The sequence below is a fragment of the Canis lupus genome, chromosome 1 (genome assembly GCF_048164855.1).
Source record: "Canis lupus baileyi chromosome 1, mCanLup2.hap1, whole genome shotgun sequence".
In the NCBI taxonomy this organism is placed as follows: Eukaryota; Metazoa; Chordata; class Mammalia; order Carnivora; family Canidae; genus Canis; species Canis lupus.
Genome location: NC_132838.1, coordinates 104,296,722 through 104,324,475, shown reverse-complemented (window position 1 = coordinate 104,324,475; position 27,754 = coordinate 104,296,722). Strand labels below are relative to the sequence as shown.

The 27,754-nt window shown below is 43.5% G+C and overlaps 2 protein-coding genes and 1 long non-coding RNA gene across 4 annotated transcripts in view; all 3 read right to left on the bottom strand.

The window, feature by feature from the left end:
- The window catches only part of LOC140600334 (uncharacterized), a 51,303-nt gene extending 39,788 nt beyond the window's left edge, over positions 1–11,515 (bottom strand). Inside the window, exon 1 of one of the 2 annotated variants that reach the window (XM_072768542.1) lies at positions 11,373–11,515. The gene's annotated coding sequence lies outside the window, so the exon portion shown is untranslated. The remainder of the gene's footprint in view (positions 1–11,372) is intronic. The other variant, XM_072768553.1, reaches the window with a different exon arrangement.
- LOC140600401 (uncharacterized) overlaps positions 1–27,754 on the bottom strand; it is an 87,698-nt gene that overhangs the window by 46,872 nt on the left and 13,072 nt on the right. The gene's annotated exons all lie outside the window — the stretch shown is intronic.
- Positions 1,818–11,512, bottom strand: LOC140600364 (KRAB domain-containing protein 5-like). The gene is made up of 3 exons (XM_072768619.1): positions 11,373–11,512; positions 2,422–2,548; positions 1,818–1,927 (listed from the first exon to the last, which is right to left on the bottom strand). Exons 1-3 carry the CDS (start codon positions 11,385–11,387, stop codon positions 1,818–1,820), a joined length of 252 nt encoding a protein of 83 aa, XP_072624720.1. The 5' UTR covers positions 11,388–11,512.

Below are 27,754 nucleotides of genomic sequence, written 5' to 3'. Positions count from 1 at the left end.
AGGCTCAGCCAGCGGTTTAGCACCACCTTCAGTCCAGGGCGTGATCCTGGAGACCTGGAATCGAGTCCCACATTGGGCTCCCTGCATGGAGCCTGCTTCTCCCTCTGCCTCTGTCTCTGCCTCTCTCTGTGTGCGTCTCTCATAAATAAATAAATAAAATATTTTTTAAAATAAAAATAAAATATGGAACTTTTATGCATTATGTAACTCATCTTTTTTTTAGGATTTTATTTATTCGGGGATCCCTGGATGGCTTAGCGGTTTAGCACCTGCCTTCATCCCAGGGCATGATATGATCCGGCAGTCCCAGGATAGAATCCCACGTCAGGCTCCCTGCACGGAGCCTACTTCTCCCTCCACCTGTGTCTCTGCATATCTGCCTCTCTCTCTCTCTCTCTCTCTGTCTCTCACGAGTGAATAAATAAAATCTTTAAAAAAAAAAAAAAGATTTTATTTATTCACTCGTGAGAGACACAGAGAGAAAGAGAGGCAGAGACATAGGCAGAGGGAGAAACAAGCTCCCCTGTAGGGAATCCGATGCGGGACTTGATCTCAGGACTCTGGGATCACACCCTGAGCCAAAGGCAGATGCTCAACTGCTGAGTCACCCAGGTGTCCCTATAACTAATTTCTTATAAAGCACAGGCCTATGTCATATCAGAACTTCCCATCTCAAAAATCAAATAAATCTAATATAAAAGAAATTAGGAAGTGAAAGCATATGACACAGTCACAGGAACTTATTAAACCAGACAAAATTATAAAATGATGCAGTTATTAATAATTAAGGTAATAACTGGGACTTTATTTCTTTTTAAATTCTATTTATTTTTTTAATTTATTTTTAAGATTTTTTTTAACTTTATTTATTATAATCACACAGAAAGAGAGAGAGAGAGAGAGAGAGAGAGAGAGAGGCAGAGACACAGGCAGAGGGAGAAGCAGGCTTCAAGCAGGGAGCCCGATCTGGGACTCGATCCCAGGACCCGGGGGTCACGCCCTGGGCCGAAGGCAGGCACTAAACCGCTGAGCTGCTGAGCCACTCAGGCATCCCTTAAATTTTATTTAAATTCAGTTTGTCAACATAAAGTGTAACACCCAGTGCTCATCTCATCATGTGGAACTTTATTATATGCTATCAGTTCTAAGTACTAAATGTTCTAGCTCCTCTATGGCATGACTTTATGTAGGAACAAGTAGAAACATTAAACTGAGGAACTGGAATGCCTTGAGTTGCAATTTCTAATCTCAGGCCAGATGAAAGAAAGGAAACTGTAAAGTGAAATGAAGCATCAGATTTTCTCATTATAGGGAGGTGCTTTGTTATCTGAAGAAATTACGGTCTCAATTTTGTACGGTTATATTTAAAGTCTCCATATAATTGGAAAGCATAAAGCAGAAAATAGATGATATCTGTCTCTACTGTTCTTGGGATTTCTGCACCCAACCCCAATATTCCCACCACTCCCCTCACACACATCTGACCTGAGGCAAAGCAGATCTTAGAAAGGCTTAACACAGATTTCCCCAGGCCTCCAAAAGCAATGGAAAAGCATTCAGATCATGGAGACGTTCAGCATCCAAGTAGAGCATGTTGTCCATGCTGTGAATATAAAGGAAGATCACTAGAGATGAAGGAGAATCCTCAGAGGATGTAAGAACATGGTAAGTGTTGGACAGGGCATGTCCCTCTGACAGCAAGAGAAATACAACTATGCTTTTCAAACTTATTTCTACTCAAAGAGAGCTATCCAAACCACAATATATGGTCTACCTTCCTCCTTGACCTTTGGCCTCACTTCTGTCATCTGCTTCATTCATTCCCACCTACCTGGATGGAAGGCTACTGTCTCCTTTCCCTTCACATCCCAGAGCTCCCTCTTTTGCTCCAAAAAGATGATCAGGTCTGGCTTTGACACAACAAGACCTGTTTATTAGAAAAAAGGAATGAGTATTGCTAAAGATTCTAATTTTCAATCCAGTATTATGCTCAGTAGAGAAGGGAGGACATTTTAGAATTCTAGAAAATGACTTCCCAAAAGCTGTTGTCCAACAGCCCTTTTACACACAGGAAGGATTTCCAATGTTCAGATCTTGGGTTCCACTTGCAAGTACTACATGTAATAATAAGGAGTGGAAATTGGAGTTTAAGATGTAAGGAGTATCATTTTATGCCTCTTGATGTCTAGAACTGCCACTAATCTACAGAAGTAATGATGTTGCTTTAAGGAAGGGGAAATAAAGCCTAAAAGGACACATCGTGAAGATTTTTCTCTCCACCTATAACCCCCTACTTACTTCCCTTAATGCAGCGATCTGAATTCCAGTCGTGCAAAGAAGACTCTTCCAAGAGATGGTCTTCAAGGGAAGGAACAAAACCCTGAGTGTGGTTTGGGAAGTCTGGAAGGAAGTTATCCTCACCCAAGAAGAGAAGGTTTCCATAGTTCTCTAACATCACATCCCTGTACAATTCCCGCTGAGTGTGGTTCAGGCATCCCCACTCCTCCTGAGAGAATTCTATGGTCACATCCCTGAATGTCAGCAGTCCCTGCAATAAATACCACAGTTACCAAGTGGCCTTAGGCAGAGTTCACAATGTACCTAAGATGAAAGAGGGAGTTAGCAACACCAGCTAGACCCCATGACTTGACTTTTACTGCTCACCTACTAGCACCCACTTACTTTTGTACCAAATTTTCCTTAAGCTCTTTCTTCCAGCTTATCTTAAAATTCAGGCAAAACAAAACAAAACAAAACAAAAAACCCAGGGACATAGTCTCCCATGATGGAAACAAAAACAACGGTACAAGCAGTAAATACTGCCCTGACTAAATGCTCCAGTAGCCAGACCACCCAGATCAGTTTGGGCTTAACTGCCAATTCAACCTGTGCAGATGCACATACAGTGACCCTTAGAGTGACGTACAGTTACCTTTATCTCATTATAATACTAAATCCTTCCCCCAGGAGTACAAACCTCATATATATAACAAAGTATGCATAGAATGGTTTCCTTAAGCCAGATGCATGACCGTATGCCCACCACCTCTACATAAGATGACAAGGCTCCTCTTTCTAAATATTCATTCTAAGCCTAAATAAAAGGAACCCATTCACTCTTGCTCTGGGGGTCTTAGCTTTGGAAGTTATACTCAGTGATCCCCTTATTTGCTGTAAATAAATTTTCCTTTGTCTGACAACCCCACTGTGTAGTTTCTGTGACTCATCAAAGAGCAAATTCACTTTAGTTCTGTTACAAATTTGGTGATCCAGATGGGACAGGTGTCCTTCTCAGGTTCTGGCCTCTGTTCCCTGGCTTCCAACAGATGCAGCAGTGGGTACCACAAGCTCACCCTGGCTAACTTGTTCAAGTTACTGGGCCTGCAGGCAGATTCCTTGGGGGAGGGAGACGCTCTCACTCTTCACACCTGTGACTGCCAGCCTGGTGTTCTGACATCACCTGATATCCAGCAGCCACTAAAACTACTCTTAGAAGGATTTCTGTTGGAATAAGTTACACAAGGTATGTGGCACAGCTTTGAGGTAAACGAGAGTGGTCTCCCAGAGTCTGGGCAAGTCAGCATAATGGTCAGAATGGGAGAATTGAATACTCACTTGAGTCTAGACATCCCTGGTGACAGATTACAGTACCCAGTCTTTCATAGGCATTGGATGATCTAACCTAGCAAAATGGGAGTGACCTAATGGAGACTAGTCTGTGAGGTTGAAATCTCCATCCTACCTGACTGTTTGGTTTGTTGTTCCCAGTTTGTTTGTTTGTTTTTAAGATTTTATTTATTTATTCATGAGAGACACAGGCAGTGGGAGAAGCAGGCTCCATGCGGGGAGCCCAACGTGGGACTCGATCCCAGATCTCCAGGATCACACCCTGGGCTGAAGGCGGTGCTACACCGCTGAGCCACCTGGGCTGCCCTGTTGTTCCCAGTTTAAATCTCTACCCCTAGCTGCTTAGTCCTAGAGCACTTCCTCCTTTCCTTACAACCCCAGAAAAAGGAGGCAGGAACCCCCTGGGTCACTGGAAGCATGTACTTCGAACAGGTAAGAGCTCTATTTAGCTGGTTTAAAAACAGTTAAAGCGGGGGAGGGGGATTCTAAAATTCACAAAAATCTAAGGTAACACAAATTTTTTCACATCCATATATATAGGATCATTTTTGTAGATTAAAGTTTAAATTTGTTCACGTAATTAAAATAGACATGTCTTTTGGAATTATCAACATCAAATATAATAGATACCCTTCAACCTACCTGAATTAATTATATCTGTTACAATTTGTCACCAAAAAGAACTTAAAATGATGGTTAATTTTTTATCTGTCCCGTAAAATTTTCATGGGTATTTATTATTGTTAAAAGAGTAAATAAGTTCAATAAATAAAAAAGCTTATAGGTAAATTTTTAAAAGCTTCCAAAATCTTTGATAACTTATCACTTTAAAGTTTTGCTAAATTAAATGATAAGATATCTAAACATTTTCCAAATAACAATACTGAAACACTGATTACTAAACATGAGGTTTATCTGTTTTTATTACAGAAAAACTAAAGATAAATTCGGTCCGTAAGGAAATGTTTTATGCTTTATTAAAAGGTTATACTATTGGGCAGCCCGGGTGACTCAGCAGTTTAGCGCCGCCTTCAGCCCAGGGCCTGATTCTGTAGACCCAGGATGTGTCCCATGTAAGGCCGCCTGCATGAAGCCTGCTTCTCCCTCTGCCTGTGTCTCTGCACGTGTGTGATGAATAAATGAATAAAATCTTTAAAATAAAAAAAAGTTATACCATTTAAAAACCACAATCGTGGAAATTATGACACATGTCACACGTTCATAAATTTGCCAATCTAAAGAATTCTGGTGTTAACAGTTCAATTGGTTATTATCTTTTCCTGGAAATTAAATTTTCTAAACATTAAAATTCTGATACATGTAACTCAGATTGCTAGAAATGATAAGTAAAGCAATTCTATATGCAAGGAAAGTAAGATATGTTTTTGTTAAGAAAGGTAATGATGAGTAGGATTACATTTTTGTTGAGAGAAGACTGCTAAATGCAAACATGGAGAAATTAAATATGGCAAGGAAATCCCCAGGCTGTTAGCAGCCACACATAAGCCTAAACAACTGGCTGTGGTTCACTGTAGAGGCCATCAAAAAAAGAAATCAGAGGGAATGGAGGTTTTAAGTTTGGCAGATGCAGGGGCAAATAGAGCTGCCAAGTCTGGGGAGACTTTGCATTTGCCACTCCCACTTACCACTATATAAGCGCGCTCCATCATACTACCACGATGAGCTAAAAGAGGCTGCTGTAAAATTGGGCTACCTGTGATCCCCGACAGTCAGGAGATGAATGGTGAATAACCTGAGAATCTGGGTACCTATGAAGGCTGCCTGTAGACTCCTGAAGAGTGTACCTGACTCATCCATTATAAGGGAGCTTTATACCTATGGCTACTAAAGACTATGAGCACCCCAGTGATGAAGGAAATTATTCAGAAAATAATAAACCAATGTGCCCACTGTAGACTAATAAAATACAAACCAGACCTCTGGTACCCCTCTAGTGAGAGCAACTCAAATCCAGCGGGCAATGCCAGGGAAGGACTGGTAAACAGACTTTACTATAATGCCAATGCCCCTGGAGCGTTCGAATACCTTTTGGTGTTTGTAGATACATTCACTGGATGGATGCACAGAGGCCTTTGGAAGGACAAACAACTAACAAAGTAACAAGCACCTTAGTAAAGGAGAAAGCTCCTCAATTTCAGTTGCCAAGGTCAATCCAGAATGACAATGGGTCAATCTTTATATTCAAAAGTCATTTCTGAGCCATGGCCTGAAGTGTCAAGTGGAAGTGACACTCTGCCTGGAGACTCCATCTTCTGGGAAGACAGAATGGGCAAGCAGAACCCTTAAATAGACTCTGGCAAAGTTGTGCCAGGAAACAGGAACACCGGTTAAAGTTACTACAATAGCTCTCACCAGAATGACAGCTGCCCCACAGGGCAAACTAAAATCTCAGCCCATTTGTGATGACTTATGGGGGGCCTTTCCAAAATGCTCTTTCTCACCTCCATACCCACAGATTTCTCAGGCCATTAAGCATATAATTAATCTCCGACAGGTGATGGATACACTCAACAAATATGGAAATTTTTCCTCCCTCTACCCTGAAATTGAGCTTCACCCAAATCAAACTGAGGACTGATATACCTCAAAACTTAGAAAAATGGGTCACCCCAGGATCAACTCTACCCTATTTGGACAAGGCCCCACCCAGTACTACTAACCACACGCTCTTCCTTCAAATTAGAGGGAGTCCTACCTTGAATCCACCACACTAGAGTAAAATAGACATGTATCTACACAGAGGCCCAGGGGGAGATGCCACCAGCACCAGATAACAACAAATACTCCTGTGAGCCACTCACTGCCATGAAACTTCTGTTGGAGAAATTCACAGGATTAAAAGAGCCTCAGTGCATAAGGGCTCTCAAATTTAAACCACAATAATCTCTGTATGATACTAATTCTGCTGCTCTCGTATCTTTGGCCTTATTGTTTGCTGCCAGGCCCTCCTTAACAGACTCAATCATTCCCTCTAAGACTGTTGAGTAATAAATATCACGGCTTATTGTTTTTGTTTTTTTTAATTTTTATTTATTTATGATAGTCACACACAAGAGAGAGAGAGGCAGAGACACAGGCAGAGGGAGAAGCAGGCTCCATGCACCGGGAGCCCGACGTGGGATTCGATCCCGGGTCTCCAGGATCACGCCCTGGTCCAAAGGCAGGCGCTAAACCACTGCGCCACCCAGGGATCCCAGCTTATTGTTAATACATGGCAAAATAGGGGCAGCCCGGGTGGCTCAGTGTTTACTGCCACCTTCAGCACAGGGCCTGATCCTGGAGACTCGGGATCGAGTCTCCCTGCATGGAGCCTGCTTCTCCCTCTGCCTATGTCTCTGCCTCTCTCTCTCTGTCTCTCTCATGAATAAATAATAAAATCTTTTTAAAAATGATTTTATTTGGGGCTCGGAGTGAAAAAAAAATGATTTTATTTATTTGAGAGAGACAGAGAGCGCAAGAAAGGAGTGAGCAGGAGTGTGGACAGGACAGAGGGAGAATATCAAGGAGACTGTGTGGAGTGCAGAGCTTGATACCTTACCAGAATACAGTGGATTTATACAAATTACAAGCCAAATGTAGCATCCATGTCCTGTAATGTCTAGTTCATTTTATTTGTTTTTGTGTATTTTGGGGTTTTTTTAATTATTTATTTATTTTAGGGAGAGAGAGCATGAGCAAGAGGAGGAGCAGTAAAGAAACTCAAGCAGACTCCCCAATGAGCATGGGAGCCGGATCCTGAGCTCACCACGACCCTGAAATCAGGACCTGAGCTAAAATCAAGAGTTGGGGCATTCTAGATGGCTCAGAGGTTTAGCGCCGCCTTCGGCCCAGGGTATGATCCTGGGGACCCAGGAGAGTGTCCCACATCAAGCTCCCTGCATAGAGCCTGCTTCTGCCTCTGCCTGTGTCTCTCATGAATAAATAAATAAAATCTTTTTAAAAATTAAATAAAATATAAGGAACCCACTCACCCTTGTTTGGGGAGTCAAGGCTTTGGAAGTTATTCTCAACAATCTATTTGCTGCAAATAAAATTTCCTTTGTGTCACAACTTTACTTGGTGTGCTTTCTATCTGTGACTCACCAAAAAGTGAACTCATGTTCTTTCAGTTATGTTGAGAACTGATTCTAGCTTCAGTGTTTCCTACTGTTTCCATAAGATATTTTTTAACACACTAATGTGTTCTAGTGTATTCTCTAACTCTGAGGTAAGAGAATGGCATATGATCCACAAAACCATTATAAATACTTTGTTTAGCTAAGATAACTTGTCAAATGAAGGCATCAACACAGGCATACACATTTCTGAGTACTGCATTTCTATCATACAGTATAGTTGTGTCTATTTCTTTTTTTAAGATTTTTTTTCTAGATTTATTTACTTATGATAGACAGAGAGAGAGAGAGAGAGAGGCAGAGACACAGGAGGAGGGAGAAGCAGGCTCCACGCTGGGAGCCCGACGTGGGACTTGATCCCAGGACTCCAGGATCGCGCCCTGGGCCAAAGGCAGGCGCTAAACCGCTGAGCCACCCAGGGATCCCCAGTTGTGTCTATTTCTTACATGGAAAGCTTTGGTGGGGGATCCCTGGGTGGCGCAGCGGTTTGGCGCCTGCCTTTGGCCCAGGGCGCGATCCTGGAGACCCGGGATCGAATCCCACGTCGGGCTCCCGGTGCATGGAGCCTGCTTCTCCCTCTGCCTATGTCTCTGCCTCTCTCTCTCTCTGTGTGTGACTATCATAAATAAATAAAAATTAAAAAAAAAAAAAAAAAAAAAAAAAAAGAAAGCTTTGGTGGGGATCCCTGGGTGGCTCAGCGGTTTAGCGCCTGCCTTTGGCCCAGGCGCGATCCTGGAGTCCTGGGATCAAGTCCCACGTCGGGCTCCCAGCGTAGAGCCTGCTTCTCCCTCCTCCTGTGTCTCTGCCTCTCTCTCTCTCTATCATGAATAAATAAATAAAATCTTAAAGAAAAAAAAAAAAAAAGGGAAAGTTTTGGTGGGTTACAAATGTACCTAATAGATTCCACTGTGAGTTAGAATTTCACTGTTGTGAAATGTCCAAGTGCTTTGGACATCTTGTGAAAATGCAGATTGTGTTCCAGACTTCAGGAGTGGGATTCGAGTCTGTATTTCAAATGGAGGTGGTAGCCTAAGGGCCAACGGATACATTTTTTCTTAATAACAAAGAGGTATAACTCTATGAATTCTTGGAGGACTTGTAACTGAAGGCATTTTATAGCCTTACAGATTCTACTATAAGAGCAAGAATGGGGCAAGCCCCCAGTGGCTCAGTGGTTTAGCATCGCCTTCAGCCCAGGGTGTGATCCTGGAGACTGGGGAGGAGTCCCACGGCGGGCTCCCTGCATGGAGCCTGCTTCTCCCTCTGCCTGTGTTTCTACCTCTCTCGGTGTCTCTCATGAATAAATGGATGAAATCTTTAAAAAAATATTAATAATAACAGCAAGAATGGCACAATACTTTTTGAGCGTTTACTGGTTATTAGGTAGCACTCTAATGATTTTTCACAAATTAAGGCACAAATAAATAATAAGAATCTATAAACATATTATTCTTTTTATGAGAATATTTTGACAATTGTGACAAACATCCAGTACATGGAAGGGATTAGCTTTTAATCTGGGTTGTCTGACCTACAGTCGATCTAAAATGACAGCCAGGACAATTTACAGACAACCCTGCTGCAATCTGAGAAGAGTGATGGAAACAAGGCACTGACACAAAAGTGATCTACCTTTTACATTTTATGCACACATCCACACATGTAAAAAAGCACTTATACACACATTAAAAGTGATAGCATAAAACGTCATGGTAACTTAAACATTTTCATTGGCAATAAACTTATAAATCCACATGTGGATGATGATGCTTCTATCTTTTAATCACACTATAAAGACAAACAGAATGGTATAAAGAAAACAGCTATACACTATATATACGTTAACTAACTAGAATTTAAATAAAAATTGGAGGAAAAAGAAAACCGCTAACATTTCTGAGTCTAGTATTTCACTGAGAATTCTCTTTCAAAAATCATTGATGCTCTGTGTTAGATTTGAGAATATTAAGATGCTTGAACATGTTAATTATGTGATTCTTGGTTTTTGTTTTTGTTTTTTTCCTGAAAATATGAGTATGTCTGAGATATGAGTGTAGAGTAAAACAGAAACCTGCAGGACAACAGCCTGAATTATTTACAACCACCACTCCCAGAAGTATCTCCCGTACACAGAAGAGAGAGCCTTCATTTTCCACTGGAAACTACATGCAAAAATAAACTCAGGAGTTCCCAGTTTGAATGTGAAGGCTTCTGCATATCTTTCAGTAAATCCATCCAATCTTCATGAATGAGAGGCATATTCACATTACACAGGAGGAAATCTGGCAGAGAGCGCACAAAACCAAGTAAAAGTTAACATCAGCTGTAAAGAAGCAAATTGTTATCAGTTCCTGCAGCACATAAGACACATTATCCCTGCTGTGTTCTTGTGGCCCCCAAATGTAAATCAAAATATGAACCTAATTATGAGAAAACGGTGGGTTTATACAAATTACAAGCCACATGTAACGCCTATGTCCTGTAATGTCTAGTGTAGATTTTTATTTTTTTTAAAGATTTAAGAGAGAGGGAGAGGAAGTGCGAGTAGGGAGAGGGGCCGAGGCAAAGAATATCAAGCAGACTCCCCGCTTAGCGTGGGAGCCAGACACTGGGCTGAATCCCAGGACCTTGAGATCACGACAGGAGCTGAAATCAACAGCCAGTCACTTAACCGACTGAGCCACCCAGGTGCCCTTCTAGTGTATTTTAAATTGAGCATCTTTCACATTCTAAACAGCAAAGCTGTCTTTTCCAGACCTTTCCGAGTTATCTGGGGCGCATCCATCCTGTTTATTTGCACATTTTCTTAATCCCGGTATACATACAGCCATCAAAGTATCCAGATGGGACCTAACCATGAAATGTTCCCCTTGGCCGATATCCCAGGAATCGACCACATCCACACAACAGACATCTTTGATTCAGTGCTTTCCCTTGTGGATCTGTCCCAGAGGGAACATTTCTGATAGATGCAAGAGGGAACATTTCTGATAGATGCAAGACATTAATTCAAACTCACAATTGTTCATATGTTCTACTGGAAGGCAGGTTGGAGGGAAGGGAAAGAGGGCTCTGGAATGTAGGAAAGTATTCTAAGAGCTAAATAGAAGTATTCTTTAAATTTAAAAAACAAGGTATTATTTATTTTATTTTAGAGAGAGGGAGAGAGTGCGTGCGTGTACTCGCTAATTTAGCTCCTAGAATACTATATTCTTTCTAGGAGCTAAATTAAAGTAATCTTTTAAAAAAAAGGATGGTCTTTATTTTAGAGCGAGAAAGAGAGTGCGTGCTCGCGAGCTGGGAGGGGGGAGGGTGCAGAGGGAGAGGGAGGAGGAGAGAAGCAGACTCCCCAATGAGCGAGAAGCCCCATTCCGAGCTCCATCTCAGCACCCTGAGATCGCAACCGGAGCCAAAATCAAGAGTCCAATGCCTCAGGGACTGGGACCCTCAGTATCCTTTTTTGAAAAAGGATTTTTTTTAAAAAGATGAATACACTCCTAAGACAGGAACATCATCAGAACGAGAGCAATCAGCATTGGCAACTTGGAAACGCTCGGAATTTCAGGAGACAAAGATGACACGGCCTGTGATGTGGGACGCGAGGCTCACCTGGGAACTGGCCATTTCTTCTCCTTTCACCTCATTCCCTGGACTTCTTCCTCAGAGGAGATTCGTGGAGCAATCACAGCCGCCTCAGGAGAAAATGCCCTCGGAGCCACCGACAGAGCCTCTTACCCCGTAACCTGCTCGCCTGCAGGCAGGACGGCGAAATGCAGAAAAGGCCCCACTTCCTGGTCCTTTGTGTCAGGAGCCGCTCAGAACAATGAGCTCCTCTTGGACGCCGATCCCTGAGTGCCCGCGGGTCGGTTTCTATCCGGGGCGGGGGGGCAGGCGGGCGGGCGGCGCCGCTCTCCCCGGACACCTGGACCAGCGCAGACAGACGACGGCGGCCGCCCAGGACGGACGTCAGGTGCCCGCCCGGCAGCGCGCCGCCAGGAGCCAGATCAAACCAGCCGGGCCCAAGATGGCGGCCGCCATGACCGGAAGCGCCCGACCAAATAAGGAAGAAAAGGCGCGGAAACGCGGCTTGCGAGAAATTCCCACCCCGGGTCGTACGCGGTCCAGCCCCCTCCTCGACAACAGTCAGTCACGCGCAGAAACCCGCAGCTCCCGGCTCCCGCTCTCTCTGGGGGTCTCCTGCTGTCACATCTTGAAAGTGTACTTTGTTTTAGAAAACTTTCCTGTTTGTGTCACTCATTTGCTGACCTGTGTGCGTCCCTGAATTCTTACGGTGACAAGATGGGGACACCGGAGCAATATATTTGGGATGGGCTGCATGGAGGGCCCAGGGTCTCCCCAGGCCACCTGGAAATGCTTTCTTTGGTTTGGTTTGTTGTTGTTGTTGTTTTTAAGATTGTATTTATTCATGAGAGACACCCAGAGAGAGAGGCAGAGACACAGGCAGGGACAAAAGCAGGCTCCCTATCTGGAGGCAGATGCTCAACACTGAGCCACCCAGGTGCCTCACTTGGAACACTTCTTTAAAACAACACTGTTGTTTCCACCCACGCCAATTGATAGAATCTAAGGAGGAAGGCTCTAACAATTGAGTTAGGGACAGATAGGACTAAGCAGGGAAAGATAAGGGAAAGGCCCCACAGTCAGGCTCCCATAAGCTCCAAGGACACTGAGAAGCAACAAAAACACAGATAAGTAAATCTGGTCCTTGGCTCCAAAATGCTAGGGAGTACCTTCCTTTGACTGCTATCAAGTAATCACCAGACTCAAAACAGTCATTTTCATTCACTCAAGATGTCACAAGAGATCTCGAGGCCATCAGCTTCCTAGTCAGGTTTTCTATAAAAGGCCAGCCAAAAAAGCCCTCAGTGGCAACGCTGTTGAGACCCCTCTCACTCCTGAGAGTTTTCTCTGTATCCTTGCTTAATAAATTTATATCACTTGGGCAGCCCAGGTGGCTCAGCGGTTGGCGCCGCCTTTGGCCCAGGGCGTGATTCTGGAGACCCCGATGATCCAGTCTCCCGTTGGGCTCCCTGCATGGAGCCTACTTCTCCCTCTGCCTCTCTCTCTGTGTCTCTCATGAGTAAATAAATAAAATCTTTATAAATAAACAAATTTATATCACTTTACTCACTCTCTTTCATCCTCAAGATTCACTCTTCAACTCCGTGAAACAAGAACCTAGTTCTCCCGCATCACAGTGATCCTTTTTGAAACTCCACACTTGATTGCCGTATTGGCAAGCATTTGGGAGGTGACCAGGCAAAGCAGTAACCATGGGTATGGTTATTGTCCAGATTTAAATCCATGCCTTCTCCACTGATCAGTGTTTCTGGAGATTGACACATTCTCCCTCTTTCTGCTACACAGAGGGAGCTGGGTAGGGAACTGTGTAGGGGACTTTATAAATACAAATGTCCCTTACAAAAGGAAACCAAAACTTCAATTTCAGGTTTCAGAGTTTTTCCTTTATCTGCTGTATCTTTAAAATAACCAGTCTAAAATAATCCTTGTGCCAAAGAGACATACTTTGCGATAAACGTTCCCCTTGATGTGAAAGCAAAAGCAAGAGAAAAAAATAATAAATAAATGTCCTTACTTCCTACAGCCCTTTGACAAGTCCTTAAAACAGGTAGAGTGACCTTCCTCTGGGAGCTGGGCTTCCTTGATGTTAATACTTTGCTAAGGGAATGGCAACCTTAGCTTAACATTATCCCAATCGCCTTCCACTCCCACAGGAGCCTGTAAGTCTACTTTAACATATAAAAATTATTTTGGAAACTTCCATTATCTCTACCCCTAAGATATATGTTGGCAATCCTCCTCCAAGCATATGACCCACTGATGTATACCTGAAAGGTCTCATGACTAAGATCTTTTTAGACATAATAAATTATCTTTACTTAACAATAGCTCATCCCTCAAGGTCCTGGAAATCTTACTTCCAGAATTCCTTAGGGAACTACATTATCACTAACCGCCTCCCCACTTGAAAGTGTATAATGGGTCACTTCTCATGACCCCAGCGCAGCTCTTTCTGCCCAAAGGTCCTGTCTCATTTATAAAAATGGTGAGTGGGATGCCTGGGTGGCTCAGCAGTTGAGTGTCTGCCTTTGGCTCAGGGCGTGATCCTTGCAACAGGGATAGAGTCCCACAACCAGCTCCTTGCAGGGAGCCTGCCTCTCCCTCTGCCTATGTTTCTGCCTCTCTCTGTGTATCTCATGAATAAATAAAAAAAATTTTTTTTTAAATGGTGAGTAATAAAACCACCTTTCTGCACTGAAGATGGTTTAAGAATTCTTTCTTGGCCATGGGCTCTGATCTCTAGTATATTTCCTACATCACCCTTTAGTAGGCAAATGTTTATTTTCATAAGTAACTGTCAGTTTTCTTTTTTTTTTAAGATTTTATTTATTTATTCATGAGAGACACAGAGAGAGAGAGGCAGAGACACAGGCAGGGGGAGAAGCAGGCTCCATGCAGGGAGCCTGACGTGGGACTCCATCCTGAGTCTCCAGGATCACGCCCTGGGATGAAGGTGGTTCTAAACCCCTGGGCCACTCAGGCTGCCCAGTAACTGTCAGTTTTCTACAGTGAATACACTTTTTACACTCCCATCAGCAATATATAAGAATTCTAACTGCTCATAGTATCCACTGAAATTTGATATTATCATTTTTTCCTTTATGTTAGCCATTCTAGGTAATAGTATGTGGTTTCTCATTATAAAATATGAAGTGGTCTTACTACAGTTGTCCTAGTGATTGGGATGAATGCATAGGACAGGAAAACTCTTCTCCCTTCTGGATTCTTTGGCTGGTCTAATAATTAAACCAACATAAGACAGATTATTCACCGGAGAAAGAACAAATTTAATTTCTTCATTATAAGAACTCCAAAGATAGGGATCTCTGGGTGGCGCAGCGGTTAAGCGCCTGCCTTTGGCCCAGGACGCGATCCTGGAGACCCGGGATCGAATCCCACATCAGGCTCTCGGTGCATGGAGCCTGCTTCTCCCTCTGCCTATGTCTCTGCCTCTCTCTTTCTCTCTGTGACTATCATAAATAATAATAAAAAAAATTAAAAAAAAAAAGAACTCCAAAGATATTAGGCTCACAGACAAGCAAATGATGCTTATAGGCCATTCTGACCTAAGGAGAAGCCAGTAGGGATTTAGAATTTCAAAAAGGGGGAAGTATAGTCACAAGAAAAAGGAAAGAGCAAATGTTGGCAAATATTTTCCACAATAGGCAGGCAAATCTTTCTCATAAAAAAATTATTTCTAGGGGTGCCTGGGTGGCTCAGTTGGTTAAGTGGCTGCCTTTGCCTTGGGTAGTGGTCCCAGGGTTGTAGGATCAAGCCCCTTTTAGGCTCCCCACTCAGTGGGCAGCCTACTTCTCCCTCTCCCTCTGCTTGTTGTGCTCCTTCACTTTCTCTCAAATAAAAGTAAAAATCTTTTTTAAAAATTATCTCTAATATTAGCTCTCTTTGTGATTGAGGTCCCGTATCTAATTTCTTTTGGAAGTTAAATGAGAGGCAAAATAACATTACCTGAGTCTGCTGGATCTTAATTGCCTTCAGCTCAAAACAATCCACAAGCAAAGTGATTAATCTTGAAATCACATATTCTCTCCCAACTGAATAAAGAAAAAGTAACTTGTGGGTTGTCTGGATGGCTCAGTTGCTTAAGTATCCAACTCTTGACCTCAGTGTTGTGAGTACAATCCCTGTATTGGGCTTTGCTCAAGAAAAGAAAAAAGTAATGTGTGTGTGTGTGTGTGTGTGTGTGTGTGTATTTTAGCTTCAAAAGTGAAGGAAATCTTTCCATTTGCAGCAACATGATGTACTCGGAGGACATTTTGTTAAGTTAAATAAGCCACACACAAGGGATACTTGGCTCAGCGGTTGAGCGTCTGCGTTTGGCTCAGGGAATGATCCCGGATTCCTGGGTTCCAGTCCCACATCAGGCTCCTTGCATGGAGCCTGCTTCTCCTCCCTCTGCCTGTGTCTCTGCCTCTCTCTCTGTGTCTCTCATGAATAAATAAATAAAATCTTAAAAAAAAAAAAAAGCCACACACAGGAAAAAAACAATTCTGAATACAATCACGTATATGTGGAATCCATAGAAAGTTAAAATCTTAAATGTGAAGATTAAAATCAAACGGTATAAAGATTAATTTAGAGGATGCCTGGGTGGCTCAGTGTTGACCATCTTTGGCTCAGGTCATGATCCTGGGGTCCTGGGATTAAGTTCCACATCAGGTTCCCCATGGGAGCTTTTGTCTCTGCCTATGTCTCTACCTCTCTCTGTGTGTCTCTCATGAATAAATAACATCTTTAAAAAATTTCACTTAGGCAGGATAAATAATTATTGGAGGTCTATCAGCTAGTGCTTTTGCTCAACTACAGACCTTAGCAGTAAAAACCAGAAATAGACAAGAAGACCGCTTAACTCATGCTCTGAAACCCACTATTCTTACTTCTTTTTTTTTTTTTTTTAAAGATTTTATTTATTTATTCATGATAGTCACAGAGAGAGAGAGAGAGAGGCAGAGACACAGGCAGAGGGAGAAGCAGGCTCCATGCACCGGGAGCCCGACGTGGGATTCGATCCCGGGTCTCCAGGATCGCGCTCTGGGCCAAAGGCAGGCGCCAAACCACTGCGCCACCCAGGGATCCCCTCTTACTTCTTATCACACTTTATTTAGGCATTGATGAAGATGTTTTGAAATGACCAGGATATTCCAATCGCCAGGCCAAAAAAGCCCTGATAGCAACTGAATGCTTACAAGATCTCATCCACTTCTCTGCTCCTTCTCTGCTTATTACGGTGCACTGAACACATACCAACCACCATGCACAGTCATGTGCTCCCTGCCTGCTCTCTTGTGTGAACCCCCCCTGAACCTCTCCCTGTAAAACACTAGGCTTCTATCCTATTGGCCGAGAGGTCTGTTGTTAAAGGCTTGAGTCTACCTCCTGTCCCCAAAATAAGTTTCTCCCTTTCACTCTCCCAATCCCTTATCTCTTGAGTTCTTAACTTCTCTTGTGATGAGTTTATATGAGTTGTTTCAGCAACAGGTGTTGGCAAAACCAGCCAGGAGCTATCCTTTCACTTTGTCCAGCGCCTTAGGGATTCCCCGGGACCGAGCACTTATCCATAGCAATGCCCAAGGTCTTACCTCTTCATTTCCTGAGCTATGCTAATGGTCTAATACACATAATTATGGCTATAATTAATAGTAGAGTATTGTATACTTGAGATTTGCTAGAAGAGAGCATCTGAAGTGTTCTCACCACACACATAAATCTTAGCTATGTGAAGTGAGGGCTATGTTAATCATTTTACAATGTATATTTGTAGGGATCCCTGGGTGATGCAGCGGTTTAGCGCCTGCCTTTGGCCCGGGGCGCGATCCTGGAGACCCGGGATCGAATCCCACGTTGGGCTCCCCGTGCATGGAGCCTGCTTCTCCGTCTGCCTATGTCTCTGCCTCTCTCTCGCTCTCTCTTTGTGACTATCATAAATAAATAAAAAATTTAAAAAAAACAATGTATATTTGTACTTTATTTATTTTTATTTGAGAGAGAGACAGAGAGCACAAGCAGGTGGAGGGGCAGAGGGAGAGGGAGAAGCAGACTCCTGGCTGAGCAGGGAGGACCCTGGGAACATGACCTGAGCCTAAGGCAGAGATGCTTAATCAATTAAGCCACCCAGGCACCCCTGTATTTTACTTTTTTTTTTTAATTTTTATTTATTTATGATAGTCACACACAGAGCGAGAGAGAGGCAGAGACATAGGCAGAGGGAGAAGCAGGCTCCATGCACCGGGAGCCCGACGTGGGATTCGATCCCGGGTCTCCAGGATCGCGCCCTGGGCCAAAGGCAGGTGCTAAACCGCTGGGCCACCCAGGGATCCCTACTATTTTTTTTTTTTTAAGATTTTCTTTATTTACTCATGAGAGAGACGCACAGAGAGAGAGAGAGAGGCACAGACACAGGCAGAGAGAGAAGCAGGCTCCACGCAGGGAGCCCAATGTGGGACTCGATTCTAGGTCTCCAGGATCACACCCTGGGCTGAAGGCAGGCACCAAACCACTGAACCACCCGGGCTGCCCTGTATTTTACTTTTTGAAACTTCTTGAGCAGGGCACCTGAGTGGCTCAGGTGGTTAAGCATCTGCCTTCGGCTCAGGTCATGATCCCAGGGTCCTGGGATCAAGCCCTGAATCAGCTCCCTGCTCAGAGGAGAATCTGCTTCTCCCTCTCCCTCTGCCCATCTCCCCACCACCTGGTTCGTGCTTGCTCTGTCACTCTCTCAAATAAATAAATAAAATCTTTTTAAAAAATAAAACTTCTTGAGCAAGTATAGGATGTTCAGAAATAGGAAACAAGGTGCTGAATGGGTTGGCTCTTAAAGCCCAGGATTTTTTTTTGTTTTTAGATTTTATTTATTTATTCATGAGAGACACACAGCGGGGGAGAGAGAGAAAGAGAGAGAGAGAGAGAGGGAGAGAGAGAGAGAGACGCAGAAACACAGGCAGAGGGAGAAACAGGCTCCATGCAGGAAGCCGGACCTGGGGCTTGACCTTGGGTCTCCAGGACCACACCCTGGGCTGAAGGCGGCGCTAAACTGCGAGTCGAGCCCCCGCCCAGGATTTAATAAGACAGAATTTAGGAACCACAACATAGAGCTCTTTGCTACCGTATATCAGCTTTCAGGTTTCAGCAAAACGTGAGCACCTGCCAATTGAGATGTAACCAAACTAAAGTGAGTTTGCTCCTTTGGTGAGTTACAGGTAGAGTACAGGCTACACCAGGCAGAGTTGTCACAGAAAGGAAGATTTATTTGCAGCAAATAAAAATATCCTTAAGAATAACTTCCAAAACCAGGACTACCTGAGCAGGAGCGATTGGATTTCCTTTATTTAAGGTTAGGATGAATATTCAGAATTATTGTCATCCCTTGAGAAGTCAGGCATCAGGTTACACTGGTGCCCCGTAGAGAGGCATCCTAAGTTCTGTTCCTGAGGCTTGTCCTCCTCCTAAAATGTTCACATGATAATGAAGCAGAGGTAACTGTCGGACTAGGGGAAGGGCTGATGAGCCATCTCTCAGAGCCTGTGCAAATGGGACGGGGCTTTGGTCTCCTTGTATAATGAAAGGAAAGCAGAGCCTTGGTTACTTTTGAAACAGCACTAGTAATTTGTGCCACTGATTTATTGTCTCTATGCAGTCTGGTTTGGCCAGACTGTTAGTTTTCTCATTCCCTTTGTTTCCTTTAAAATCTTGAACTACTGGGGCATCAGGGTGGCTCAGTGGTTGAGCATCTGCCTTTGGATCAGGTCTGATCCTGGAGTCCTGGAATTGAGTCCTGCATCAGGTTCTCCCCAGGGGGCTGCTTCTCCCTCTGCCTGTGTCTCTGACTCTCTCTGTGTGTCTCTCATGAATAAATAAATAAAATCTTTGAAAAAATAAAAAATAAAAGTAAAATCCTGAACTACTGAGGTTTTTGCATTGGTCTGTAATTCTGACACATTCTAGGAAGTATGCTAAGGCAAGCAGAGCTGGAAGGCATAGACCACAGAAAATAGCTGCGGACTTAAAACGACTCCTTTCTCTTTTGCTGGGGATCCCTAACTCTCTCTGCTCATAATGTGGGAGGATTAGCAAGCCAAAAACTCATCTCCTCTCATCTGACCATTGTGTCAGGTGCGTGAAACAGTATGGGTAAACGCAGTCATTACTGATGATGTTCTCACACGTCCACCTCCAGAATAGACATATACATATCTATATATTTAAAGATATTATTTATTTATTTGAGAGACAGACAGCAGAAACCGAGGGAGGGGCAGAGGGAGAAGCAGACTTCCCACTAAGCAAGGAGCCTGATATGGGGCTGGGATCCCAGGACCCTGAGACCATGATCTGAACTAAAGGCAGACATGTAAGTAACTGAGCCACCCAGGTGCCCCAAGACATATATGTTTGCTTCAAGTGGCCATATCACAGTGTTCTGGTCAATGAGATAGAAAAAGTAGCATTCAGACAGGGAAACTAAAGGACTCGTAAAAATCTGCTTTTTGCTCCTTTTCCTGCTTCTATTTTTGCTAGGACCTGCACCCCCACTTTACATGTGCTCCATAGAACAAATAAGGTATGTCTTCCTTGTATGAGACAAGGAGCTAATAAGTTCTTAGCTAATGATTCCGTAAATAGGTAACACCTATTAAGTGACCAGAGGAAGTCATCATGTACATATTTGAGACCACCGAAGCTAAATACCTGGATACCAAGCCCCCCTGTTATGGGGAACACCTGGGCTCTTAGCCTTGTCCTAACTAGTTCCTGGATGCCAGAGAGGACATATGTAGCAGACCACAATCCTCAATAAAATCCATAGGCCCTGGGGCACCTGGGTGGCTCAGTGGTTGAGCATCTGCCTTTGGCTCAGGGCATGATCCCAGAGTCCTGGGATCAAGTCCTGCATTGGGCTCCCCATGGGGTCTCTGCTTCTCCCTCTGCCTGTTCTCTGCCTCTCTCTCTCTCTGTCTCTCATGAATAAATAAATAAAAATCTTCAATTTAAAAAAAAATCCCTAGGCCCTAAGAAAAGATGAGACTCTCTCCTTTCCTTTCTGAGTCTCACAGTCTGTTACCTGCAGACAGTCCCCCTATACCTTCAGTAAACTCTGCTCTCACCTCCTGCTGGCTCATATTTGATTTCTGTCCTGTGTGTGGCCAGGATAATGACCACTCTTGGCTGGTCCTGCAGGACCCACTCTAGGTCCTTGGACCCAACCTACCCACATCATCTTGGCGAGCACAAAGGGACATTCAGAGGAACAGCGAGTGAAACCCCAAAATTGACTCTGTGCAGCAGTTTGACTTTTGGGAGCTGGTAAGTTACCCGCCTGGGAAACAGAGTTGCTTTAACAGCAGTATAATTTCTGTCTCTGTGCTTTTCTGTGTGATGGTCTATTCCCTAAGGGAAGAAGGAAAACTGGAAGAACTAGCCTGGGAACCTGTTCTTATTTCCCACTTGCTTTGCCCTTTGAGCTTCGAATTACTTCAGTTTTCTCTGCCACCCTGAGTATCTGGTTCCTCTGGGAATCCCAAGGCAGAGCAGTGAGCCCCAGAAGCTTGCACCAGGGCTCACTCATCTGTTTCCCAGCCTAGAACTCCGACAACTCCAGGACGTCACCCCCCCACTCCCTTTGTGCTACTTTAACTGGCTCTGGGGCTTCACCTTCACTATAACTGCAAACTTTCTTTACTCTGACTTCTGGACAATTTTAAGGCTGTTAGTTGGGAGGAGAGTCACTCAACTCCAAAGAAAAGCAACACTTGCTCCTTCCCTCAAAAAGGTGTTTTTAGGTGACTGAGAACTGAGAGAAAGTGTCTCTGAGGTTATTCCTTGATGCCAGTGGTCTCATAGGGAAATCCCCCATGATTGATTTCTGGATTACCAGTGGATATACACATAAAGACAGATGGTTCAGTGCTTCAAGTCCCCAGGGCAGTTCTAGACTACTGCTGGGAGAAACTGCGGCACATAGAGGGGGAAGATCACCCCATTGGTGACTCTCTGAAAGCTCTTCCCACAAAACAGCATACCCGATCCATCACCTGTCTCCCTGAAATAGAGTCTGGGCTCTAACTTTCTCTTCTTTGCTTTCTGTTCACTGCCAGGTGGCTGTCTCTTCATCAGCAATTCTGGGATGCTGGAATTGTGTTGAGGATGAGTGTCCAATCACTGTTGTTAAGGATGGAAGCTCTAGAATAGAGAATTAACCTGCCACTCCCAGTTGTACCTGGTTTCAGCTTATGAGGGAGAAGACACGCAATCCTGACCACATATAAAATTCTTTCCAAGGCTTCTTTCTTTTTTTTTAAAGATTTATTTATTTTATTTAAAAATATTCTATTTATTCATGAGAGTCAGAGAGAGAGAGGCAGAGATACAGGCAGAAGGAGAAGCAAGCTTCCCACAAGGAGCCGGATGTGGGACACATCCCGGGATCATGCCCTGAGCTGAAGGCAGACGCTCAACTGCTGAACCACCAGGCATCCCTCCAAGGATTCTTTCAACATAAACCTACAATAAACCTACAACTTTCTTTTTTACATTCAGATTTTGTCCTAATTCTTTTCTTCTTTAAAGAACCACTCTTTTTTTTTTTTAATATTTTATGTATTTATTCATGAGAGACATACAGAGAGAGAGAGGCAGAATCACAGGCAGAGGGAGAAGCAGGCTCCAAGCAGGGACCCCGATGTGGGTTTCGATCTCGGGACTCCAAGATCACACCCTGGGCCGAAGGCAGGCGCTCAACCGCTGAGGCACCCAGGAATCTCCCCCATGTATTAGAATTCTTAATTCAGGGACACCCAGGTGGCTCAGCGGTTGAGCGCCACCTTCAGCCCAGGGCGTGATCCTGGAGACCTGGGATCAAGTCACGTCGGGCTCCCTGCATGGAGCCTGCTTCTCCCTCTGCTTGTGTCTCTGCGTCTCTCTCTCTCTTTCTCTCTGTGTCTCTCATGAATAAATAAATAAACATAAAAAAAAAAAAAAAAAAGGGCAGCCTGGGCGGGTGGCTCAACGGTTTAGCACTGCCTCCAACCCAGGGTGTAATCCTGGGGACCCAGGATCGAGACCCACGTCGGGCTCCCTGCATGAAGCCTGCTTCTCCCTCTGCCTGTGTCTCTGCCTCTGTGTGTGTGTGTCTCTCATGCATAAATAAATAAAATCTTTAAAAAAAAGAGAGAGATGACAGAAGTTCATACAGGCTAGAATGTCTCCTGGCAAACACCTCTGAGAGCTGGCACAGCCAGACAAAGAGAGAGAGGCTTGGATTTAACTGGTCACCATAGAGTACCCCAGTAAGCATATCATCTGGATGATGGAAAATAAAGAGGATACTCTCATTGGTGCAAAGCCAAGCTCTTAGGAGATAGAGCAAGACAAAAGGAAAAGTTTGACAGCTTTATCTAAGCCTTGGGTCTCTTGCAGTCAAACCAATACCTTATGAGGCATGAGCCATGGGGCTGGGAACTGTGTGTTATTTTACCCGTTATTGCATGGAAATTTTCTTGAGGTTGGCAGGTGACCTAATGACAATCTAATGCATTCTGTGACTAATTTATCACAGGAATCTTCTAATGTGGTGTATTCTCTAACACCTTTTAAGTACTAGATATGTGCCTATCAATTTTGTGACTTTGGCTTCAAAGATGTCCCTTAAGAACAAACAATAAGCAATGTAAAGATACAGACAAAGGGGAAAGTCTGGGTGGCTCAGCGGTTGGGCATCTGCCTTTGGGTCAGGGCATGATCCCGGAGTCCTGGGATCAAGTCCCACATCGGTTCCCCGCAAGGAGCCTGCTTCTCCCTCTGCCTATGTCTCTGTGTGTCTCTCATGAATAAATAGATTAAAGAAAAATTTTTTATTCATTCAGAGAGAGAGAGAGAGGCAGAGACACAGGCGGAGGGAGAAGCAGGCTCCATGCAGGGAGCCTGATGTGGGACTCGATTCCGGGTCTCCAGGATCATGCCCTGGGCTGCAGGTGGCGCTAAACCGCTGAGCCACCCGGCTGCCTTCTCAAGAATAAACAAACAAACAGACAAATCTTTGAAACAAACAAAAAAAGATACAGACAAAAGAAAACAAAGACATCCCCAAGAGGAAAATGGATCAGTAATTAACTACTCTACCAAATTTAACAGAAGAGTTGCCAAGTCCCAAGGACCTAGTTCCACAAATATTTTCATTGGCTAAATCTAAATCTAGAAAAAATGAAAAAGAACTCCCAACACTCTTGCTACATCAGAATCCACAGGTAGCAATTCTGGAAGGCTGACATGGTGAGAAATCTTAACTTCTGCAGGCTGAATGGCAGATGTGCCAGGATCTAGATCTGTCAGATGCAGCATTGTCTGGTGGCAAGCAGTCTTTAGCAAATTAAAGACATCCTGCCAGCTATGCCAGTTGTTGGGGAGCAAGATTTCCTGTCCCCTCAAAAGTCCTTCTACCTGGACTGGGAATCAAATGGACATGAGATAGATTAGCAGGAGAAAATCAAATGTAATAGACATATGTAAGGAGAATCCACATAGACATGGAAATTCTAGGCAGTCAAGCAAAACGAGGTATATATTTTATTTTGACCTAAGGAGAAAGGAGTAGGCATCTGGGATTTCAGAGGAAAGAATGTACTTCACAGAGTGATAAGAAGAGCAGATGTTTGGTAATTAGATGTTTCACTCACTAGATGGGTCACTCAGATACACTTTACCTATGTTAATAACTCTTATTCCAGAAAAGACCTCCAATTTAGATTCTTCTGTGTGGTTAAGGAAGGGACAAAATTTCTCCTGAACCTGCAGGGTCTTAAGTGCCTTCAGCTCAAAATAATCTAAATGCCAAAGAGGCACATTCAAGGAGTGGGGGCTTTTCTGAACGCCATCAGGGCCAATAAAGCCCCTTGCAATAAGTGGCCTGGTACTTTGCTTACAGGCTTTCTCAGAGCCTTACTAGGTGAGTAAAGAAGGTCACTTCCTGGCAGGCTAAAGCACCTCAAGATATTTGGGTGACCTCAAGAAGAGAAGTGAGTCTGATGGAAGATAATTGGCTTTGCTTCTTAACCTAAAAAGTCTGCTAAAGGTTCAATCTTAAATTTCTTTTTTAGAATTTTTTGTTTTAAAATTCATGAAATAAATGGAGAGAAAGGCAGAGACATAGGCAGAGAGAGACACAGGCTCCCTGTGGGGAGCCTGATATGGGACTCTATCCCAGGACCCCAGGACCACGACCTGAGCCAAAGGCAAATGCTCAACCACTGAGCCACCAGGTGCCCCTCAATCTGAAATTTCTTACAAAGAATTCCAAAAAAGCAGATTTTAAAAAGAACCTATATAATCAGTCACCATTCTTGCTGCACTCACATAAATTATTAGGCCAGGTTTGTCAAAACAGGCTTAGGGCAACCCAGGTGGCTCAGCGGTTTAGCGTTGCCTTCAGCCCAGGGCCTGATCCTGGAAACCTGGGATGGAGTCCAATGTCCGGCTCCCTGCATAGAGGCTGCTTCTCCCTCTGCCTGTGTCTCTGCCTCTCTTTCTCTCTGTGTGTGTCTCTCATGAAAAAATAAGGTCTTTAAAACAAACAAACAAACAAACAAACAAACAAAAAAACCGGCTTATTTTACAAGAAAATTAGTCTTTTTTTTTTTAAGAAAATTAGTCTTAATTTGACTATCTTTGGTAAAAATGAGGATAATATTAGAGAGAAAAATTGTATTTTAGCACTACATCTTTATGGATGCTAGACTCTAGTTCTCATTAAGGATTTATATATATATATATTTTTTTTAAGATTTTGTTTATTTATTTGACAGAGAGAAAGAGAGAGCACAGCAGGGGGAGCAGCAGGCAGAGGGAGAGAGAGAGGCAGGCTCCCCTGGAACAGGGAGCTCAATATGGGCTTCAATCTCAGGACCCTGGGATCATGACCTGAGCCAAAGGCACACACTTAACTAACTGAGCCACTCAGGCTCCCCTATTTTATTTTTCTTTAGATTTATTTATTTATTTGAGAGAGAGAGAGAGAGAGAGAACATGCATAAGCAGGAGAAAGAGCAAAAGGAGAGGGAAATCAAATCTTCAAGCAGACTCCCTGCTGAGCTTGGAGCCCACAAGGGGGTCCATCCCATGACCCTGAGATCATGACCTGAGCCAAAATCAAGAGTGGGCTGCTTAAACCACTAAGCCACCCAAGTACCCGTTGGATGAGTTATTTCTAAATACCTATTGTTTGCCTATAAAACTTGGCTGGATCCTGAATTCTGATTTCTTTGAGTATCTGTCTATGACTCTTCAAAATAAAGTTTCTAATTTTCTCCATTCTCTTGACTTGAAGTCACTGAGAACTAGAACTGCCCTTTTATTCCTGCAAACTGAAGCTAGAAGACACCAGGTCTACCTCAGAGAAATTGCCACAATGACCTGTATCTACAGTCTTCTTGTCTGTTTCTATATGGACCACTCAGAAAACTCACACAGACATTCCAACTACAGACCAGGAAAATGTCTCAGGCAGCCACTGCCTGTACTCACTCCATCTGAAGAGGCCTGACGTCTAGAAATCTTCCCATTGATGGCATTCAGGACTCAGACACTGGGTTTATAATTTCTTTCAACCATTTACCTATGTCTTAATCCTGCAATTTCTTTGATAAACTCAGAAATCCCACAAGTGAGAAAAGCTGTTTTTCAAAATAAGATGACTTCGGACAGGGACGCCTGAGTGGCTCAAAGGTTGAGCATCTGCTTTTGGCTCAGGGTGTGATCCCAGAGTCCTGGGATCAAGTCCCACATCAGGCTTCCTGCCTGGAGCCTGCTTCTCCCTCTGCCTGTGTCTCTGCCTCTCTCTCTGTGTCTCTCATGAATAAATAAATAAAATCTTTAAAAAGAAAAGATGACTTCAGATATATTGATAGCATCACAAGGAGGGACTTCTGGCAGTACATACACAGAATGTTGTACCTTCATTGCGGGTGAGTGACCATATAGAGAACCCAATATCAGCCTTGGATGGCCCAACACCCAGGCTTAAAGAAATGCTAGCTAAAAAAAAAAAAAAAAAAAAAAAAAAAAAATGCTAGCTAAGTGGTTTACTTCTAGAAATTCTTTGCTTAAATCAATTTTATTTTTTTTAATTTTTATTTATTTATGATAGAGAGAGAGAGAGAGAGAGGCAGAGACATAGGCAGAGGGAGAAGCAGGCTCCATGCACCGGGAGCCCGACATGGGATTCAATCCCGGGTCTCCAGGATTGAGCCCTGGGCCAAGGGCAGGTGCTAAACCGCTGCGCCACCCAGGGATCCCAATTTTAATGTTTATAGCTATGCCATCAGCCCTTTTACCGTACAAATTGTTACCTTTAAAAAAAAAAAAAGATTTCATTTATTTATTCATGAGAGACACAGAGAGAGAGAGAGAGGCAGAGACACAGGCAGAGGGAGAAGCAGGCTCCATGAGGGGAGCCTGACGTGGGACTTGATCCTGGGTCTCCAGGATCATGTCCTGGACTGAAGGTGGCGCTAAACCGCTGAGCCACCCGGGCTGCCCAAATTGTTATCTTTTTGTTGTGTACAGTGATCTACTCAGACTCACTCTAAACTAATGATAGTAAAATATCTAGATGCTATTAATAACATATGCACTTCTGCATAAAGGTTGACAGTTTATAGATAGGCATGTTGAAACGGCTCAGGGCACAGACGCACATCGAATTCCAGAGTCACAGGGTCAAATTGGGAACAGTTGCCTATTTTTATAGATTCCCCATGGAATTAGATCAACGTTGTAAAAATTATTAAACTCAACAGCCTCTTCTCCTGGATTCCTTAAGGTGTACAGTACATATTAAAAATATTTTTTCCATTTAGATTGACATTTTTGTTAATTATCTTCCTAATTTATCTTGGTACAAAGTGGAGAGGAAGATGCTGTTCTAAGACTGTGCATGAGAGTTTCAAAATAATAGCTTTGTGAAGAATGAGCTCTCAAGCTGGTACTAGGGAATGTCTGTTAATGTGGTCATTACCCTTGTCCCTCACAAATGACTAATGATGAAAAAAAAAAAAAAGAGGACATTTGAGGCCACCATCTATCTTTGTCAGTTCAGATAACAGAATAAACACTAGTGATTATATTGCCCACCAGGCACAGCTGAACTGACCAAAGAACACATACATGTAGGCTCAAGAAATAGGAATGCAACCCCACTAGCTTACAAATGGTTAATCAGCATGACTTTTTTCTTTTTTTAAATTTTATTTTTTTATTCATGAGAGACACAGAGCAAGAGAGACAGAGACATAGGCAGAGGGAGAAGCAGGCTCCATGCAGGGAGCCCAATGTGGGACTCAATCCAGGGTCTCCAGGATCATGCCCTGGGCTGAAGGCGGTGC